At 39.4% G+C, this 21,777-nt stretch overlaps 1 protein-coding gene across 2 annotated transcripts in view; it reads left to right on the top strand.

Moving 5' to 3' along the window:
- Positions 1-21,777, top strand: part of sos1 (son of sevenless homolog 1 (Drosophila)) — a 55,088-nt gene that overhangs the window by 31,146 nt on the left and 2,165 nt on the right. Inside the window, exons 10-23 of one of the 2 annotated variants that reach the window (XM_017712032.2) lie at positions 507-798; positions 1,992-2,358; positions 11,334-11,415; positions 12,472-12,594; positions 12,760-12,863; positions 13,727-13,949; positions 15,329-15,448; positions 16,306-16,468; positions 16,638-16,755; positions 16,903-17,075; positions 17,380-17,496; positions 18,209-18,482; positions 19,992-20,036; positions 20,808-20,929. In XM_017712032.2, the coding sequence (XP_017567521.1) occupies positions 507-798; positions 1,992-2,358; positions 11,334-11,415; positions 12,472-12,594; positions 12,760-12,863; positions 13,727-13,949; positions 15,329-15,448; positions 16,306-16,468; positions 16,638-16,755; positions 16,903-17,075; positions 17,380-17,496; positions 18,209-18,482; positions 19,992-20,036; positions 20,808-20,929 (2,323 nt within the window). The remainder of the gene's footprint in view (positions 1-506; positions 799-1,991; positions 2,359-11,333; positions 11,416-12,471; positions 12,595-12,759; positions 12,864-13,726; positions 13,950-15,328; positions 15,449-16,305; positions 16,469-16,637; positions 16,756-16,902; positions 17,076-17,379; positions 17,497-18,208; positions 18,483-19,991; positions 20,037-20,807; positions 20,930-21,777) is intronic. The other variant, XM_017712033.2, reaches the window with a different exon arrangement.

Raw genomic sequence — 21,777 nt, 5'->3', positions numbered from 1 at the left:
TACCTGTATTTGGAAAAAAGAAAACCCATTGATTCAAAACACGACTAGAATAGGAGCAAGTGGGCGGATGCCAACTTCAGTCTCAAGTGTATTATGAGTCAATTGGTTTTCTTGAGTAGTCTTTTAAGTAAGCTTGGTCTGTTGAACTGATCGATTGTTTGGATGTGTTTTTCAGGTTCTGGAGGGGCTGCTTTATATGTTTGTTTTGGCTCAGTTCACACTAGATAGACTTAACACAGGCCTAAGTTGCTGAGAAACCTCCAGGACTTGGCTGAAGTCACTGTGACTGTAGACAAAGCCGGTTTTCCTTTCAATCTCAGAAGGATTCTATTTTCAGTGCTTTAAAACAATGTTAGTATGTAGAGGTATTGTGTGAACGACAAAAACCAATGCATTGCACCCCCTCCTTCTGTTTGCCCTCCTTCCATTTTGTCTTTCCACCACTAATTTTTATTTATTTATTTTTTTTCCCCCTTTCTCTCTCTTGCTCCCCTTCTACCTTCTAGCGAGTCGGCCTGCCGCTTCTACAGTCAGCAGATGAAGGGCAAGCACCTGGCCATCAAGAAGATGAACGAGATCCAGAGGAATATAGATGGCTGGGAGGGCAAAGACATTGGCCAGTGCTGCAACGAGTTCATCATGGAGGGCACGCTGACGCGGGTGGGCGCCAAGCACGAGCGCCACATCTTCCTCTTCGACGGGCTGATGATCTGTTGCAAGTCCAACCACGGGCAGCCGCGCCTGCCTGGAGCCAGTGCCGCCGAATACAGGCTGAAGGAAAAGTTCTTCATGCGCAAGGTGAGCAAGGGTGGATGAATGGAAGAGATGAATGGTTGCATGGATGGAAGGTCTGGGCAGTAGGCTGATGTAATTGGATATTGCCAGTGGATTGACAAGTAAGCCACTGACCATACTGGTTGGCATTTTGGGGAAGAGAACTGACAGAACATGAGAGCTGATTTCATTTTATTAATATTGCGAAGTAATATTATGTAATGTTCATATGTATTATTTAATTTTTCTTTACAACAGTGGATTATTACAGGAGAGTATTGATGAGCCTTTAGGCTTTGTTAATGTGTTTTTCTCTGCCCCGGACCTAAGATGTAAAGGAGAATGTATATCATTATTTTAATATTATTATATATTTTTATGTATTTTTACCAAGAAAATATTGTGCTGATTAGTTTTAGATATATCCTAGGCCTAACAGACCATGTTGATGGTAAAAAAAATGAATGGGTAGATAAATGAAGATGTGATGGATAGACATGGAGACATGTCTTGGCTGATCGACTACTTTTTGAGAGGGGACGATTGATTGTTTGGTCTTTTGGCTGAACACTTCATTTTAGACTGGTGTTAACATCAATGTCAATGTAGGGATGTAAGACAGATTTGCGAGTTGCTTTTAATGCCTATAGCTTTGGGTCATTTGGATGTAGATGAATAAATGGATTCATTATTACCAAAGAAGGAAAAAAGTTATGTTCAAGATTATCCAGACACTTCTTCTAGTTACTAATCACTCAGCTACTTTAAGGTGCACCATTGCTGACACAATGGCTCAGTTGCACAAACGTGGCTTATGTAATCTCCGCAGAAAAGCACTGCCAATAGAATTGGGATACTCTGGAGAAGTAACACATGAGCCAGATCACCATACCCTATCCCAGCTAGAGGGATATGAAGCTTGGCATTTTATTCTGTGGAGTGATTGTGCATCATCTAATATGTTTGCTATGCAGACCTAATCATCCATCAGTACCTTACCTCACTAATGCACTTGTGGCAGGATGCAATCAAAACCTAATGGCAATGTTCCAACATCTTGGGTAAAGCCTTTCCTGAAGAGCAGAAGCTGTTACTGCAGCAAAAAATGGGGCCAACTCCCTTTATTTCAGAAGCAGGAGGTGTCCTCTAAACTTTTGGACACTTTACATTAAACCCCAAAAGACAAAGCCCTGACCAGCCTTCTCTCCTTCCACCAGGTCCAGATAAACGACAAAGACGACAAGGAGGGTGAGTATCGGCACGCCTTCGAGATCATCCTGAAGGATGGCAACAGCGTGGTGTTTGCTGCAAAGTCTGCGGAGGAGAAGAACGGCTGGATGGCGGCGCTGATTTCGCTGCAGTACCGCTCCACACTGGAGCGCATGCTGGACACTGCCATGTTGCAGGAGGAGAAGGAGGAGCAGATGAGGCTGCCGGGGGCTGAGATTTACCGCTTTGCTGAGCCTGATTCAGAGGAGAATGTGGTGTTTGAGGAGAATGTACAGTCCAAGTCTGGTATCCCCATCATTAAGGCTGGCACGGTGCTTAAGCTCATCGAGAGGCTCACCTTCCACATGTATGCAGGTAAGGGCAAGCGGTGTTCCTCCCTCAATTTACATGCTTATAGATTACTGCAGTGGTTTATGGTTCTCCTTCTTGAGTACCTCTGCCTTGCATGTTTTCAGGGTAACTGCAGGTTCCTAAAATGTCTTGGTTGTTAAATTAATCAGAATTAATTTAAGGCCTTAAAGTCTTGTCTTTTATATTTTCTCCCCCAAGGCCTTTTTTTTTTTTTTTTTTTTTTTTTTTTTTTTTTTTTAATTAGTATGTCTTCATGAGTCAGTCTTTGAGATGTGAACGGAGTCGTTCAGAGTGGTTGAAATATGAAATGTTTCATTGTAGAGAAACCGACTCGGATTTTATTACAGTGACGGCAATAAGAACCAGCGGTCACAATATCTACAACGAAAACGCAGCCGTTTTTATTTACTGTCCAATTTACAATGCCCTGCATGTACCTCCGCCATGAGTGTATTTAGGTAAGAAGCTGAATAAATTATGGCAAACAATGTCTGCCATCAGGCAGCATATTCTTAATCATTTCATATGGTAGTCTTCTGTTATCGCACTTTTAGAGGGAGACGTCTGGTTCCTATCACCATGACGGTGAACACTTCGCTAGAATGAAGCGTTTCAAATCAAACTACTCTGAAGGACTATTTTTCACTTTTAATTACACACATTTAATTATACATATTTAGAATTTCAGTTAGTGTATATAACAGTCCAGATGTCTTGTGTCGGATGTATTTATCCACAATTTGCTGTAGTTTTTTTATTTATTTTTATTTTACATTTGTTACAGTTAGTTACTGCTGGCTACTACACATACTGCTGCTAACATTTAACCTTCAATAATCCATAATAAACCTTCTTGTTCAGTAAGTTAGTAGTCTTAATGTTTTGCTGTTGTTGGGCTAATGATCTTAAATTGCAGCCACTTATTAGGTCTATATTATATCTGATTCAGTTAGTGTGCTAAATAACAAATCCCTTCTGGGGGCAATGTGATTGTATTACAGCAGTGTGCAGGACAGCTGTACTTCAGGACTATTGGGAACCATGGGGTTCTTCCAAATCGTCCGATGTTGTGGTGCTGTTTCTTAAGGGGTCATTCAGATGATGCCTTTTAAAACTGCAGCGTGCACCACAACTGACTGCTGTGAACATGTTGCTTAGTTCAGAATGACTAAGTCGCTAAAAAGCTGTTTATTCTGTTAAGAGTAAACAGTGGCATGTTCTTCCCCTCGTTTGGTAGCCGTCTGATACTAGGAGCCACAGCAGTGGTAGCTTTCAAAAGCACATTCTTCATTTAAAAGTGCATTTTCTTATTGGATATTCAATTTGAATAATCAAAGGTCAAATTTTATTTTGACAGCTACTAAGCATGTCCTTTTTTTAAAGCATGAGAATCGGCACCCCTTTCTTCTGCTGCCTGATCAGTCAGCATCTTCTGATGTTCCAGTGGTTATGACCAGGGACGTAGCTAGAACTTTTAAAAAGGGGTGGCCAGGTAAGTTTTTATCGGGGTGGCACACTGTGAAGAAAAAGTAAAGTCGCTGTTTTAAAATACACTACTGTGTTGGTTTATCTCTGTACTTAACAAAATCTGTCCCTTGCCCCATGAAAAAATATTCCATCGGTGCAATTATTGCCAAAAGTAAACTGAAGGACTTATTATTGAATAGGCTATTTCATAATGTAGCTCACAGAGCAACATTGCTGAAGGGATGCAGTTCATGTTCACTTGCCTGGGACATGCTAATTATTAATTGTTGCATCATCAGACTCTCATAACTGTCCTGGTGGCAGATTTTCACCATAAAGCATAATTGATGCTTTATTAATGATGGCTCACTAATGATGAGTTTCTCGCTCTGTGTAAACGGGGTGGTTAAGGTAGCGCTGTCCATCCCTGCCCACTCATTGGCTATGCCTCTGGTAATGGCAGTAATAAGGACAGTAAGTAGCAGACTAGTTGTAGAAATCAGTAGAGAATCAGCTCTGACCGATCCATTAGCTTTGAAAGAGCCTGTGGCTGAGCAGCACTGATACCAGACTGAAGCCTGTATACAAGGCTGGGTGGCATATGGTGATTTTTAACATAACAGGCAACTAGAGCTGCAACTAATGGTAAATATCCTGGCAACTTATTATTGATTAATTGGCTAACTGTTATTAGATCAGTTCTTCTGCTGCCACCATCATTTAAAGTGACCATCGTTTTTTATGATTTACTTGATAATTTTGTCGTAATTGCATTGCAAGTATTTCCATGCATGCAGTGCCATTATACCAGCAGTTTGATAACATGAAAGCTTAATTATTTTTCCCTGAAAGCTCTCTATGGTTGGTTCAGTGTTTGTAGGGTTTTCCAAGGCTTGGTGCACCACTTACCTAACACCACTGTCTGTTTGCCATCCAGCATTAAAGCGCATTACCCCCCAGTTTCACAATGCCCAGCCCTGACGACTCCAACTTAAAGTGTGAAAAACGAGAGGCTCAAAGGTCTCCTTGTTCAGTTCCACCATTCGTCATCTTGTTCCTATTTCAGGCTGTTTTCTCACACTCACTAAATATTTGGACACTTCGTACGTCATAGAAACACAGTGTGCCGACCTGCTTTGTTTTAGTGTCATTGTGGCACTGATAGCGTTTTTAAAAGCTGATAAGAGGCTAGAGGGGAAAAATAGAAAATGACATTGACGACTATTATTCAGCACAAGTTCAAACCCACTTTCTGTCAGCGTTATTGGACCTTTTCTTCGCTTAATTTCCTCTCTGAAGTAGTGAAGGTGTGTGTGTGTGTGTGTGTGTGTGTGTGTGTGTGTGTGTGTGTGTGTGTGTGTGTGTGTGTTGAGCAGCTGAGGGTAAATCCATTAGAACAAGGGCCTAAATAACTCGACCCAAATCCTCACAGTTCTGTGGGCGGCTTTTACCTAATCAAACACAAGCTTGTGACGGGGCCATTAAGCCCCAATAAATCATACATCTATTTATAGGTCTAACAAGACATGAGTAAAGTACAAAACTTTCATTTGTACTTACACTTTGTAAATAGAAACAAGAATGATGCAACTCACAGTATGATTAGTCTCTCTTTTATGTGCGGGCGCAGGATTTTTAGCTGCAGTTGTTTTTTTAGGTTGTGAAATATTTCTATGAGATCTAGAGGATGTTTTGATGTGTCGTAGGGATTCCACTGCATCAATTTTTGGAATTTTTAGAATCGATTCCAATCGATATCTGACGGTTAAGATATTAAGTTAAGTATCCATGTGCCACAATAGAATTTCTGGATACACACGACACACAAGATGTGTGTGACTGTGGGGTGCCACATGGTGGTGCTTCTCATCAGTGACACTTTGTGTCCTTGTTTGTGTCCTACTGTGTAAATAGTTTCTCCAGTTTTATTTAATTTGATTCTTTTTTACAATAATTTTTAATTAAAAATGATCAAATCAGTTTGTGAAAACTAAGATCATTTATACTCCTCACAGTTTCCTATTTGTAAACCTCCCCAACCTGCACTGTTTGAGCAGGGGTTAACTCATCTGGCTATTGTGTGTGGATCCCTATTGACTGAGTGTGAGCTGCAGTGTGTCAGAGAGGATTCCTATAATGGGTGGTCCAGGCTGTTCACACCCCTAAATAAACTTCCTGTCTGAGAGTGTGTGGGGTAAGTATAGGTCCCAGTGTTCCTCCAGAGACTTTACTGGCTTGTAATCCTTAGTGATTTCTAACAAGCTGAGGAAAACAGGACTTTTGAGGAACATAATGTGTTTTGTGTGTGTTGTTTGATGGTCTGTTGGCATTCGTTAGGGGGAAAAAGGTGCTTCCTGTCCAATTCCCCTTATGGCTGGACCCCACTATTCCACCCAGTTGGGTGGGATGATTGATGGATTCTATTTTCCTGATGTTCATAAAACTCCAATGAGCTGGTCCTCATGCGCACACACTCGCGCGCACACACAGACCCATGGATTGGTAAATATGTATCATATCGTGTTTTGAACATATCGCTGCTGTTGGATCAAAACCTTGTATCTCCAAAATGGTAACTTTACAGGAGAAATATGAAAACCTACTTTACTTTTAATGTAAGACAATGGAACCAGACATTTTTCCACGTCATTTTGGGCTGGTTCTTTTGGTCTGTTTTTCATGAAATTTACACAAAATGCTTCCAAAATATTTAAACAAAGAAATATTATATTAAAACAAAAATAGAGATACAAGGTTTTGTTCCAACATCAGCAATATGTAAATACCTACATGTAATAAGAGGTCTTACTCTCAACCTGGCCCTAAGTTTAACCTCAGTAACCAAAAATAAAAGGATTTTGCGCTTTCATTTAAAAAAAAATTAAATGTAATGAAGACTTCAGAAAAAGCACTTCACCACAGTGCACTTGGTGTAGTTTTATTTTTTCAATTTCTTCAAATTCAGGATGTTTGTGTTCTAAAAAGGTATGGAAAAAGCACATGCACCAGACATGGGGTCAAAATTCAGTGTTTTCATGTGAAGTGTCATTATTATTCAGACTATCATTCAGTGCCAAATTTCAGTTTTCACTCATAGTATGTGAGCCATAAAGCCATACTTGTTTCAAAATCTGGACTGCTAATTGGCTGCCCAAATTACATTAGCAACAGTCTGTAAATCAGCTTGTAGTACTGTGACTTTTGTGATCTGTTTAGTGAAACTTGGAGCTTAAATATGGAATTTTTCTGTGAATGTAAATGCACAATTTCTGTGTGCAGAATTTATCATATTGGAAAGTCCAATAACATTTGCTCAGGTCACGTTTTGTTTCTTTTTCACAGGATGGTAAATTCAGCCAATAAACAGTAATTGTGTATGAACATGTGCAGAGCTGTGCTCTCTGTAGAGGATATGTTAAGTTCTGTTTACTTAGAAAGTCAACTAAATATGTAATTTGACCAGGGGCACCAAAACATCTTTGTCTTGTCGTTCTGTATGTACAGCGGTTCTGCTGTTTAATAGAGCGGTCCGCTTACTGTCCATGCAATTAAACACTCCTAGCATGGTGGTCCGCCTTGTATCTGTAAAGTTAGAAAAGGTAGTTCATTTGTTGCTGTGCATCCTCTAGTCCTTAATCGATGATCAGCTTCTGGCCACAGGTCACTGTTGAACTACGAAGGGCACCTATATGGTTAGTGGACTTGAGAAAATGGACGAGGAGTGTAGATTGTGTGAATTTGAAAGATGCCATTTAGAAATCATGATCAGAATGAAAGTGTCTGTGTTTGTGTCAAAGCTTAACAAATGTAACGATATCCAGCCCTGTAACTTCATACTCTTTGGTTTGTTTTTCTGGGTTCATTTGGTCAGTCAGTTTGTGACCAAGACTCCAAGATCTGATGGTGCAGAGTTTGCATCTATTTTAAGTGCGCGTGTGTGTGTGTGTGTGTGTGTTGTGGGGCAACCTTGTGCGTCAGACCCGCGTCTGTTTCCTGGCCAGAATAATTCCAGGCCGATTGTTTGTAAACGCATACTGGGGCTGCTATTGTTTCACACTGGCCTCTCAGAGTAGCCCAGAAACTCAGCAGATCCATCATACGAACAAACACACACACACACGCGTGTGTGTGCGCATGTATACACATTGATGCATTCACAATAGGGATGTTAAAAACTCCCAAGATAAATGCAAGACAAACATAAACCCCCAAAGCGCGAATGCTTAATTGCAGTAATTTAATGCATTTAAACCTTTGCAGCTGAACCATTTGTTGACTCTGTACTGAAGTGATTAAAGCGCCTGCTGTCGGGAGTCTGGGAGGCTGTGTGATTAATCAAGTAACTATGTTGCTCATTTGTTTAACAATGAAAAGGTTTGCTTCCCTGGGAAGGCTATTTACTTCTGTCTTTCTGAGTGAATTGAAGAAAAAAAAAGTAATGTTGTAAATGGTTTTTCTGATTATCTTCTGAAAATCATTTTCCTGAATCCCCCACAAATGATGAAAAATATCGGACTGTGTGATTTTGTCAGACTGTGTGATTTTGTCAGACTGTGTGATTTTGTAAATGAAAGCCAGATAGCACTTTTCCCAGCATTGACGTTTTGTGGCACAGTCAGATTTTATAAATGTTTATCATGTCTAGTTTTGTTCACAAACTTGATACATTATTCTGAGGCTAATGAATTTTCTCACAGTCCCTTTTACAACAGCTGTGGCCTCTGTAAAGTCCCCAGTTGAGGTGGTTAAACTTTTTCAAATTGCATTGCGGGTCTCATCAATACTTTTTCAATGATTTCCTTTTTTAAAATGTGGCACAGCTGTTTTGGTGGTGTGTTGTGGTCGGTCTAACGTGTTTGTAACCCTCAGCAAAACACAGTATCCTTATGAATGTGGTGGACCACAATGGTATATTTCTTTTTTTTTTTTAAATAATTTTGGCCATATCACCCATCTCCAGTCCCTGTGTAGCCTTAACGGTGTCTGTAGTCATTTTGCATCTGCTGTTTTTGAGCCCTGTGTCTGTCTTTCTTATTTTTACCTCTGTCCTTTGTTTTTGAGTGTCTTCTTGCCCTTTGGAACTGATTTACAAAGAGTAGTGGTCGAAACCTTTTCCTCCAATGGGACTCTCAACTAAAAAAGGGCATTATTTTATTAACAGCTACTAGCGCTGCTCTGTAGGCGACCTTGCCAGTCTGCAGTGATGGCAGAGGAGGGTAAAGTTCAGTTCCTCACTGCTGGGCTTTAGTTACATTTAGGGCATCATATGCTTTTAAAGAGGAGGGACAATTATTTATTATCTCCCACCCCTAATTCTTTAGCTGACTTCAGCTTCATATCACTATTCACCAGCTTTTCTTTCAAATTTTCCTGTTCTACCTTAAATGGTACAGCAGTTACATTGTGGTGCTTCAGGCATCAGAACTGCTGGACTATTTAAGGTGGGACGGGAAAGTTAGCTAGCTAGCTAACGAGACATTAACATACTATTAGCATACTAATTTTATGCTTGTTATGAAGAAAAGGACCATAATACATTGACCTAAGATAAAAGAGTGGTTATTGTAATTGTTAACAGTGAAAATTCTCACGTCTGGGTTTCTTTGGTCACTCGTGCAGCCATCTTGATGTTTTTTTTTTGTTTTTTTTTGTTTTTTTTCTCATAATACTCCATTTGGAAAAACCTCTGTTGGGAGGGCCATGTAGCCCTAACACTTTGCACTACCGCTCCATCTCAACAACAGTTGAGACACCCTACTCCTAGACGTGAATACACAAAACAGAGGGCTAAGGGCTAAGTGGTAGGGGTGAGGGGTGAAATGAGATTGTGCCTAAGAAACCCAACAAAAACCCTACAAAACCCTAATGTAGCCATAATGCTTTCTGAATGCTGCTTTTGGATTTTTATGAATGATCATTACCATAACCCTAGACTTTGCATATATATGGTAACTTTTAAAAATAAGTTGACTTGAATATCACCACCAGCACTGTCTTTTTTTGAGATTTCAAGCATGCATAGACAAATGAGCTGTGAATATTGACTGGGATGCTGCTCCTAAACCCCTAACTTCAAAATAAGGGTCTTCTCAATTGATATTTGCAGCACCTTTGTCCATTAATCCATTTCAGCAGGGCAGGAAATATTGTATCAAAACAAAAAAGCCATCTGGAGAAAATGAACATGTTCATGGTTCTGGTCAGAACCTTTTAAGCCATCGATGTTCTTGCCGTGATTTGGTAAAATGTGAAATGTCAGAAGCCATCCTTCAGTTATTAATTTTTCAGCATCAGGAAAGAAGGAGAAAACATATTTAACAGAAAATGAGGCACAACACAGTCTTCAGCATTTAACGTGTTCATCATTCGCCTTTATTGCAGTTGTCATTCCTTTCAGGAGACTTGCTTATAGATTTGTTAGATTTGTCCATGCCTCAGGTTCAATCTCAGAAGTTGATTGCAGTTTTAGGTTCTCACAATCCAAGTAAATCTGGACTCTGGCATGGTCAGTCCATTGTTTTGAGAACACCAGCAGCTTCCCTATTTGGTCAGCAGGTTTTCCCAGTAACAGCTTCTTGACTGCTACACATCCTTTCAGACCCATAGCACTGAGTTCTGTTTCTGTCCCTCCTTCTCACAGTGGAAGGATGGACAGACACCTGTGGATGTTTTCAGATCTGAGAATGAAATGAAGATTTTTGTCCTCTGTCTGAAAGGATTGTTTATCTGTTGGTGACGGTTTTGGTGTCTACCAGGTCTTGCATGTGTAGAAGGAGCTCAGGAAGGCTTTAGCATGGCTCTATGTGTTAGATAATTGGTGTCAAGGAAAGAACAATATGGACTTTATATTATAGCTTTACTTTAGCTTTTTTGTTTAATTGATTACTCAATTAATGAATAATTGTTAATAGAAGCCCTGCACAGGTTTATACTGAACTTGTGTGGTGTCTCTGTGCTTGTCCCAGCAGTTTCTGTAGCAGGAGTTTGCCAGGACTTGTTTCTCAGGGTTCTTAGAAGGGTTCTTTGGCTGGGCTTTGAGCTTTGCCCGCCATTTCACTCAGTGTTCTGTTGTTTTGTTTGGTGCAGCCAACTATTGCATCCTCAGTGTGCTGGCTTAGGCACCTTCTTAACCGAGGTGTTGCAAATACAAGAAGGGAAATTTCAATGAATACGTAATCAGTTTCAGCGTCTGGAAAACAACCATACGCTTTGTTTCTTTACTTATAATTCACTCAGTTCATCATTTAACAGTCCAGATAAGTAGACCCTGTCAGTTGTTCAAGAGCAATCTTTTTACTTGTTCTTATTATTTATTTTTTTCATACATTTCGTCAAGTAGCAATGCAAACAGGTGCAGCTCAAGGCCACAGCAGGAGGCCAACCACTGACCAACACAATATGAGGCAAAACAGGACAAAACAAAAGACTGCAGACTCAACATTCAAATGAGAACAATGGAGTGTTTTTAAAAAAGGAATGAACGTTAACGGCTCTTTGGTTTCTCTTTGCAGATCCCAATTTTGTGCGAACGTTCCTCACCACCTACAGGTCATTCTGTAAACCACAGGAGCTGCTGGACCTTCTCATGGAGAGGTGAGAAGAGCATTACAGTCAGACACTGAAGTCCTGGACTCAAGTAGAATTGGAGTCTAAGAGACATATTGTTCATATTTTTTTTAAGTGAAAGCATGAAAATCTTGAATTTTAAACCAAATATAAATATAAACAGTTCTTAAAAGGATTTTAATGCTTTAACATTCATAACAGCAACAACTTACAGAGCTTAATTATGGTCACTCACAAAAATGATCAAATGAACAAAACCTGTTTGCAGTCAAACGGACCACAAATGTTACAGTCTTGGAAATGATTTTCTTGCAAACTTTAAGCCTGTTTTTAAGTAGTTAAGTTTGGTGATGCACCAAAATGGAAATTCTTAATGTAAATATTTTTTTTTCTTTGTTTACAATTTCATCCCTACCTGTAGGTGTGGGTGAGCTCAGGAAAATCAGGCCACTGTTTAGCAAATCCTTTAAACTCAATTAACAATAACTATAAAGCATATAACGTAAAGCATGATTTTCTTTTGTGAGTCTTATCATTTGGACAGATGCTGTATTCTACATTGAGAGTACATTTGAATGAATATATTTTTAAGTTATGTGATTATTATAAGTGTCAGGTCTGTCTCTAATACTTCCACACAGTAATCTGGTAAGATGTATTTAGGTCAATTGAGCCAAAATAATAATTTGCAACAAAGAGTTTTATTTGATATTTAGTTGAAAATATAATGAGAAATTATGCTTAAAAATTGGTGTGTGTGAATGATGTAGAAATGGATTTGGATCAAAACAACTGAATAATACTATATATAAGCTAGTGAACTGGAGTAACATTAAAATACAACAGTATTTTAACAGTAATCGTGTTTTTAAAAAATCATCCTTTTTTAGCAGTGTCTTGAAGTTAATATTTAATGGGTTTCAAATTTTTTTTAAACCCATTCATGACAGAGAGCTACATGCTTGGCTTTGGGAGACAAAATAGTCCCCAAGTTACTTGATTTCATCCTAGTATTGCACTGATACAGCAGCTTTGAAAACAAAACATTCACGTTGTATGCTTGTGTCCACATGTGATCTCTAGGTTTGACATTCCGGAGCCCAAACCCACAGAGGCAGATCAGATGGCCATGGAGAACGGAGACCAGCCACTCAGTGCTGAGCTCAAACGCTTCCGTAAAGAGTTCGTCCAGCCTGTTCAACTCAGGTGCACATATATATACACACAAGTTGTGGCTCCCCTAAAGTTCTGAATGCATTGTTGCAGCACAGAAGTATTAATTAATAGGAAATTATTGGAGTTGGGATGATTGTTGGAATATTTTTCCTCTTTTGAGTGTTAATATGTTGGAAAATGTTTGTGTCCCTGCAGGGTGCTGAATGTGTGCCGGCACTGGGTAGAGCACCACTTCTATGATTTTGAGAGAGATGCCCAGCTGCTGCGCCGGCTAGAGGAGTTCATCGGCATGGTCCGAGGTACTTTCTCTTTCTCTTCACTCTCTCACTTACGTTGTGTTAATTTTACATCACACTTTTTATATCACTGTTTTAACACATTGTCAGCGTCAGAGCGCAATAATAATGATAAAAGTGTAATTCTCTGTAAACAAAAATAAATAAAATAATGAGCCCAGTTCCCGTGTTAAATAAGAGAACATGGTAATGTTACAAGTAACGTAATGTGGGGTTCTTAACTGTAGCACAGATTGTGTTAAACATGCTACATACTTTTAATATCTGTTTTGACAGTACAGTGAATTGTCCTCTAATTCCTTATATAACTTCTTCCTATCCATCTTTATTTGGTCTTAAAATAATTAATTCTGTCCAAAATGATAATGGGGGGGGGGGGGGGGGGGGGGGTTCAAACAGCCAACCCACAAATTTCCCCCTGAAAGCAGTTGTTTTAAAAAGCTCCTCCCACCTTCGAGATACATCATCAAAAGGGGATTTTCCTAGTCTTGAAGAAACCCAATCTGAAGACGACTGCAGCACAGATGTATAAGGCGAGGAAGCCTATTTACAAATGATGTCGTGATGGTTACGTTTCATTGGAATGACCCATTTAAGAGCTGGAGAATCCCCAAATTATGCAGCAGTCTTGCCCTCCAGGACCACCGTATAACACCCCTGCTTTAAACTTTCAGACCTTGGGCTGCTGACTTATTTCAGGCTTTTTCTTATTTACATTTTTTCAGTTTAGTTTTTGAAATAAAAAAAAAATCTGAAACACACCAGATATAAAGAAAACTCAGAGAAATCAGTCAGTATGTTTCAAGAGATGTCGAGCAGGTGCTGAATTGGTTTTGAAGGGCTTTGTGTCCTGCTCCTCTCTGCAGGTAAAGCCATGAGGAAATGGGTCGAGTCCATCACCAAGATCATCCAGAGGAAAAAGCAAGCGCAGGCTAACGGCCCAAGCCACAACATCACCTTTGAGAGTTTACCTCCGCCTATTGAGTGGCACATCAGCAAACCTGGCCAGATGGAGCAGTTCGACCTTATGACCCTTCACCCCATTGAAATCGCTCGCCAGCTCACGCTCCTGGAGTCAGACTTCTACAGGTAAACACACACACACACACACACACACACACACACACACTTCTTTCTGAAAGGTTCCTTGGCAAAGTTGACTTTGGTAAAGTGATATGATTTACATGCAGTGTTTTAATCGGTGTATTGAACATGAGGGAAAGGCATGGCCGCTTCCTGTTTGTATTTTTGTTTTCTGATCACCTGCCAACTATCAGCCAAGAAAATGGGGCACTTTAATACAATGGAGGACATGGGAGTACAACTTATTGTATCTACAGTGTGTATCCACATTGTGTATCCACACACACACACACACACACACAGGGTTGTAGGGACACACTTCCCTTTACCTCTGTTGGCCTGTGGGAACACTCTATGACCGTCTTACCCAAGGTACTCCTTTTCCCTTGAGACCGTAGCCCCTCTCCATAACCATGCCTCATATTATACTCCCAGGCTTTGAATGGGAGCAGCCACTAGCACCAAGCTCTGTAGGCTGGGAGTCAATGTCTTCAGAGGATTGCTAGATGAAAGCCAAAGTTAAACATTGTACTTAACACAATGTTAAAGCATTGTTTAAACTAATAGTGCCACTGTACACTGTGTGTCATGGCATTAGGCTGTAACTCTGATGTTTTTAGCATTTATTGGAGCTGCATACCATGGACAGAATACCACACTGCAACTATATAGATATGTATTGCAATTGCAGTGTACTAAAAACATATTGGTGAGCTCTTAATGTGACATTATTACATGCATACATACATACATGTATACATATGAACAGACAAACCTGACCTTTGTATAACTGTATGCTATATTTTAAACCAAAATATTTTCACTTTAAAAGGAAAAGAAGAAATTAATAAGTAAAATGTATTGTGTAAAAATATGTTTTCTCTCATGACGTTAAGGGGGAAGGGTTGGGGTATCTTTCTGGCAGGCCAAATCAAACCACAGTTTGGGCAGCCCTGATATAGGTTTTTACAAGGTCAGTATTTGGCAGCCTTAGTTTTTTAGTGCTTACACAAACCATTTGACAGGTATCATTAAGAAGTAAAATAATTACCAAATGAATCATTTTAATGCCACACTATGGCACATTTAGAGCCTTTCATCACACTGTAAAGCACTACTCTAAAACAGCGGGTTCTAAAACTCTCTCTGCTGCCTCTAATGACCTCAAATTGCTTCCAATACTGAAGTTTCTCACTGTTATGCTCAAGTCACTTTTCTTCCCAGTAGGGGGGGAAGACGAGAGAAGGGGCATCCAGCTCTGAGTGTGGAGGTTGTTGTTGTTGTTGTCAAAGTCCTCAAACTCTGCTTGTCCTAAAGAAACTGGTCACATTGTTGAACTTTAACCTTATTATTTATTTTTTTTTAATAAAATCTTTCTCCTTCAGGGCAGTTCAGCCGTCAGAGCTGGTGGGCAGCGTGTGGACGAAGGAGGACAAAGAATTGAACTCTCCCAACCTGCTGCGCATGATTCGTCACACCACCAACCTCACGCTGTGGTTCGAGAAGTAAGACACTGCTACACTGAGCATGTTTTAAACCAGCTGGTTTTTGATGACCATGGGTCAGACCTGGCAAACTTCACTTCAGGGTGGTTGAGCGGGGTGGATATTTGAGCCAGTTTACTTTTGGAATATCCACGTTTTTTATACAGCTAGTATGTGAAAAAGCCTTTTTCACACTTAATATTAACATCATCTCAAGTGATCTAATCGTACGTGGACAGCGGCATTTCATGCGTCTAGAACATGTCTCCAGTGATTGGATTTTGTGACTAGAGAAAGAGAACCACCTACTTTTACAACATTACTCTCTGACAATGTTTGTTGGGATATAGATATAGAAGTCCTTTTTTGTGTAAAGAAAGGGCTTTTACAAATGTTTAGACTACATGAACTGCTAGCAATGTATAAACCAATAGTAGAGGAGGTGAAAAGTGAAGCTACACAGCTGAGTTGAAGCTGTTATAGCTGCAAAGGGTGGGCTGACATCATCTTGAACCCTGTGGATTAAGAATGGGATGTCACTCATATGCTCATATGTTCATATGCGTGTGAAGGCAAACAAGTGAATACTTTTGGCAGTATAATGAACATTTAAAATTGTGTAAATTGTGTTTAAGTAACACAAACTGCATATGCTTTATTCGAATATCCAATTAAATGAGTGAATACTCTTTACTACAGATATATACAGATTTCAGTAAACATGAGCATCCCTAGAACTAACATGTAAACTGCTTATGTGCTATATGAGAGATGCTTTTGATATTTTTGCCTACTGGTCCTTTGCAAAAGTTCATTGTGGTCTCTTATGCATAAAGAAGTTACAGCAGTTAATGATGGAATGACTGTGTCCTTCTCAGGTGTATCGTGGAGACGGAGAACCTGGAGGAAAGGGTAGCCGTGGTATCACGCATAATCGAGATCCTGCAGGTCTTTCAGGAGCTTAATAACTTTAATGGAGTGTTGGAGGTGGTCAGCGCCATGAACTCTTCACCTGTCTACCGACTTGACCACACATTTGAGGTAAGCATTGTGTAGATGGCAAATGACACAGTTAGAATTCAAATCTAAACCTCTCCCCTGTGTCTTTTGAGGATTTGAGACTGAACTGAAGAACTGAAGCCCTTTTAATGCCTTTTAGTGTGCATTGATTTTTTTTTTTTTTTTTCTCCCTTTATTTGTTTTATTCCAGCAAATACCAAGCAGACAGAAGAAGATCTTAGAAGAGGCACATGAACTCAGTGAGGACCATTATAAGAAGTATTTAGCCAAACTCAGGTCCATTAACCCCCCATGTGTACCCTTCTTTGGTAAGTTCTGTATTTTAGTTGAATTAAGTTTCACTTGGCCAAACATGTGACTTCATAGAAATGTGAATTGTTTCATTTATGAAACTGATTAGAAAAGTTATCATTCTTGTTTTCACTGAATGTATTTTATGATTTATTTGTGTGTAGGAATATATTTAACAAATATTCTGAAAACGGAGGAAGGCAATCCAGACTTCCTTAAGAGGCATGGTAAAGAGCTGATCAACTTCAGTAAGCGGCGGAAAGTAGCAGAGATCACCGGAGAGATCCAGCAGTACCAGAACCAGCCGTACTGCTTACGGGTGGAGAATGACATACGGGTCAGTCGCAGTTTCCAGTTGCATTTAATGAAAATCTTATTTAATGTAGCTCTTCTATACAGATATGAAAATATAGCCTCATGCATCGTTTCATGCACAGACATTGTTTTTTGGGGACCTTTTAATTAATTTATATATTTATTAATTATTATTAACAAATATTTTTGATCAATTTCAATGTTACTGGTAAATGCACTACTTCATTAATGATAATGATTTAAATAGGAATCAAAGCCACGACTAACATCAGTTCTTTTCTGTCTGCTTGTCTCTTTTTTTCATCACCATGATTGTAATGATGCAGAAATTCTTTGAGAACCTTAACCCGATGGAGGACATGATGGAGAAGGAGTTTGCAGACTATCTCTTCAACAAGTCTCTGGAGATCGAGCCTCGCAATGCACGCTCGCTTCCTCGATTTGTAAGTGCTGTGGCAAGATGTGCTCTCTTCAGTTGAGGGGCTGTGTAGAGTACCTGTCTGATTGAAAAATATTTCCACTAGTTGGTGCTGAATGATGAATTTCAGTAATGAAATGGGAAATTTCATCAATTACAATGTGGTGATGATAAACTTTTAACGCTAATAAAATAATGACAAGTTTCCAAAATATAAAACTTCAATCAAAACAGTATTGCCCAATAGTTACTAAAATGCTTTAGTATTTGTGTTTTCAATGCATTAAGAATAGCCTAGAAGTGCATTCCTTCGATGTTAAACATAAAATACCCAATATACAGAAATGCCTTTGAGTAAAGCTTGTATAGGCATAGCGTGGGCTACTGTTGTGCTAATTTAGCATTGCTAAAATAACAACTGTAAAAAAAAAAAAAAAAAAAAAAAACCTAAACCTTTTATTTTAAGGAAGCTAAAATTATTAGTGCATTCCAAAAATTTACATAAAACTAAACTAATTAAAAGAAAACCAAATGAAAATTCAAAAATGGTAATAATGGTAATCTCTTGCTAAAATTAAATTAGCTAAAATACACAACACCACCTCAAAGTGAAGCATCTGCAGCTCTCTAGTAGCAGCTACTACTGAAAAAATTGTCTGATGTCCAAAATACTCTTCTTGCATAATTTTGGCAGCATCATTATTTAAGCCTTCTCTCTCACATCTGCCCCCACCTAGCCTAAGAAGTACAGCTGCCCGCTGAAGTCTCCGGGTGTCCGTCCATCCTCCAGTCGCCCAGGCACCATGCGCCACCCAACACCGCTGCAGAACGAACCCCGGAAGATCAGCTATAGTCGAATTCCCGACAGCGAGACCGAGAGCAGCGCAGCATCGGCCCCAAATTCACCCCGCACACCCCTCACGCCCCCACCTGCATCCGCAGCCTCCAGCTCCACTGATATCTGCAGCGTCTTTGATTCTCCACAAGGCCCTTCAAGCCCCTTCCACTCTAGTACGTATATGCGCATCAGCACACACTATAGATACATGCATGCACATGTTAAACACTATTAAAAATAGAACAATATGAGGATTACATTCCCTTTATCAGCATCTTTAAGAGCATTTAGTGGCCACATGCTGATACTGGTGGGCACAGTGTGGTAATTGGTAAAGGGTTTAACAGCTTTTTTCTGGACCCAGAGTCATTTGCCCTAAAGGTTTGGTATGTTTGGCCGAGTGTGAAAGACATTTTGGAACCCAGGTAGAGTACAAGGAACCAATCCCTGGTCCTCATAAAATAGGGGTCAGGGGTCTTTGAACAAGTCTTGGTGATGTCTGCACTGTAAAAGCTATCCAGTCCCAGTTGTGTTCATTGTGTAATGTGATTGGTCCAGTTGATCACATTACTCCCTCATTCAAACTCCTGCATGAGGACTGAAGGTTTGTGTAGGTATGAAGTTGAAGCCTCAGCCCAACCAGTATCCAAGACTTTAAGCAAGCCTCACTAGTACACTAAATTTGACACCTGACCCGAACCCTCTTTCGCTCACAATGCGGTGGATTTCCACAGTTTTACAGCACTTTGCATTGTAACTAAGTGCTTGAGTTAAGTGCCAAAAAATGCTGGAATGAACTGGTAATTAACAGCATTTAGTATATTTCTGTGAAATTGCTGATAGTACCTGCCAATGAATTGCATCTACCTTATTTTAGATACCATAAAATGGCTATATTTGTATTTTTGGTATATACAAAATATATTCTATATTTGGTTCCCCTCATCACCAGTAAACAAAAAATTGAAGAAATCAAAGTCTATAATTTTCCCTAGAATTAACCATTACATAACAAACTACTATTAATGAATTTGTTTACATATCAACATTTGAATTATGCAGTATCTTGAAAAAAGTTGACGCATGGTATGGAACAATAGATGGACAATTCAGAGGAACTTTCACCCACAAAAAAAACATTTCACCAAAACAAATCTAGAATCAGTTCTAGGTGTGGAGCTATTTGCGACAAGTGTGAAAACGCCCTAAAACGGCGTTCTTGTCTGGCTGTGAATCATCTGTACCTTTCCTACCTGTGAGAGATAACAGAATGGGATGCTGCTCCTATGATGGTATAATTATACTAACATCAACTAACCCATTTTACATGTTCTCCAACATTTAACCAGCATATTAACTACCAGTATACCAAGCTTCTGATTGGTGGAATGATGGATGGTTGAATTAATAAGCAGTGTGTGTGTGTGTGTGTGTGTGTGTGTATATATTTTATATATATATATATATATATATATATATATATATATATATATATATATATATATATATATATATATATATATATATATGCAAGCATATGTCTGCTTTTTTTGTTTTAGTCGCTTTTCCTTTTGAGGTTGTCGTATCCCAGGGTTGCTTTGCTTCAGATGGGTGCTTCTAAGACTTCGTTTTCTTTGGCCCGCTCTCAGGGTATCTCTCTTTTCTTCTCTTTTTACTGCCAGACAGCGACACCATTTTTGCCCCGGTTTCTCTGCCTCACGGCCCACGTTAGTATAAGCCCTATTTCTCCTCTTTTTGTCTTTCATTCTCACCCTCTTTCTCACTTCCATCATCATCGGTTAACGTCCCCGCTCTCGTCAGAGCCATAAAGTTTAGATTGTAATCCGGTTAAGATGGTTGTTTGGGGATAAGTCAAATATACACAGTTTTCCCTTTATCACTGAGGTAGTCGATCAGGTAAAACATTTGGTGTCTGAAGTTTACTTCTATAATTGTGCGCTGGAGCCAAGAGGCTAATGTAGCTAACAAGTACTGGAAGTTAGCAAAATGCTTTGGTAAATGACATTTGTTAGACTTGCTTATATGATTTCTGACACTGTATGACAAACTGTTGGACACATTTTCTGTCAGTAACATCATTCAGTGGTACAGTGTCTTTAGCTTCCTATATTTATTTGCAAGCTAAGGGCTCTGACCTCCACCCACAGTGCATGCCCAAGCCACAATGTCCAGTCTGCACGCTGGTGTGTGTGTCCGTGCCGTTCTCCCACTCTTACTCTTCTCCTCTGTCCACTGTGCTGCTTAGTCGAACAGTTGCTGACGGCAGCTTGTTGGGATCCACTGAATGAATGTTACCAGATGTGCAAGTGTAGCATTGTGTTAAAGAAAGGCAGAGTGGGTGGTCTTTATTTAAGGATCACGTGTTAGGTGGTGTGTCCATTTGTGTTTCATGCTCTGATGGTTGGTCAGTTGTAATCAAATGGTTTTCATATTGTAACAACTCTGTGTCCTCTCTTCTTTCTTTTTTGCACTGTCAGGGTCGTCATCAGTGTCCTCAATGGTGAGTTTCCACAGAAGTACAGAGGACGCCCCTGTTCCTCCCCCTGTCCCGCCCCGTCGCCGCCCTGAATCCGCCCCGGCTGAGTCCTCACCCTCAAAGGTAAAACTGTAGCCTAAATAAATCTTGAGCTTAAAAAAAAAAAAAAAAATTATAACAACAACATACTTGGGTCATCAGTGACATGGTCAAGTTTAGCATCGGTTTTAAATTTATAAAAGGATTAACTTCTAAGTTTTGTATTCTTACTAACAATTGGCACCAGATGCTTCATTTTAATCAGTTGAGTGCAGCAAAAGTAGAATGCTTGTTGTATTTCAGTCTATCTTAGTTGTGTTTTGAGCTATTTTTTGATGTTTGATCCTACATTTTAATAATATTTTATGATTTTATATTTCTAAACTAGGCCCAGGCACTGGTTATATTTTTATGGAGTATTTCCAAACTTCCAAAATACAGTACATATGGCCTCATATTTAGCAAGAAAACTGATTGCTTCTGCTGTATTTTATATTCAAAATAAGGTGTACACCCCTGGTCAACAGCTGTGGGCGGAACTGACTAGTGGACATTAGTTGACAGTGCAGTCCCTTGGGCCATCCATTTCAGATAGCCAAGCAGTCAAGCGTTGTGTGTGTTAAATAAATGTGACTAGAGAAACTGTGTTTACAGTACTGGAAGAGAAACAGTAACACTGTGCAAAATTTTTAGGAACCTAAGCACTTTGTTTAAAACCATTTATCTAGAAAATGTGGTGTTGTTTCTTTTTCCCTTCTAATATCACCCATATATCATTAGTTTAAATGCAAATGAACATAAAACAGATCTCCCCTGTCCTGGATTAGTCAAATTGTATCATTAGTGCACTTGATTTAACATAATTAAGTACTGTTAAGTCAAACCAGGTATTGAATGGTAATTACAAATAATACTGGACTTCTATGAAGAGA

This window comes from Pygocentrus nattereri, chromosome 15 (assembly GCF_015220715.1).
Source record: "Pygocentrus nattereri isolate fPygNat1 chromosome 15, fPygNat1.pri, whole genome shotgun sequence".
In the NCBI taxonomy this organism is placed as follows: domain Eukaryota; kingdom Metazoa; phylum Chordata; class Actinopteri; order Characiformes; family Serrasalmidae; genus Pygocentrus; species Pygocentrus nattereri.
Note: the sequence above shows the minus strand (reverse complement) of the source record. Positions and strands in the feature narration are given on the sequence as shown.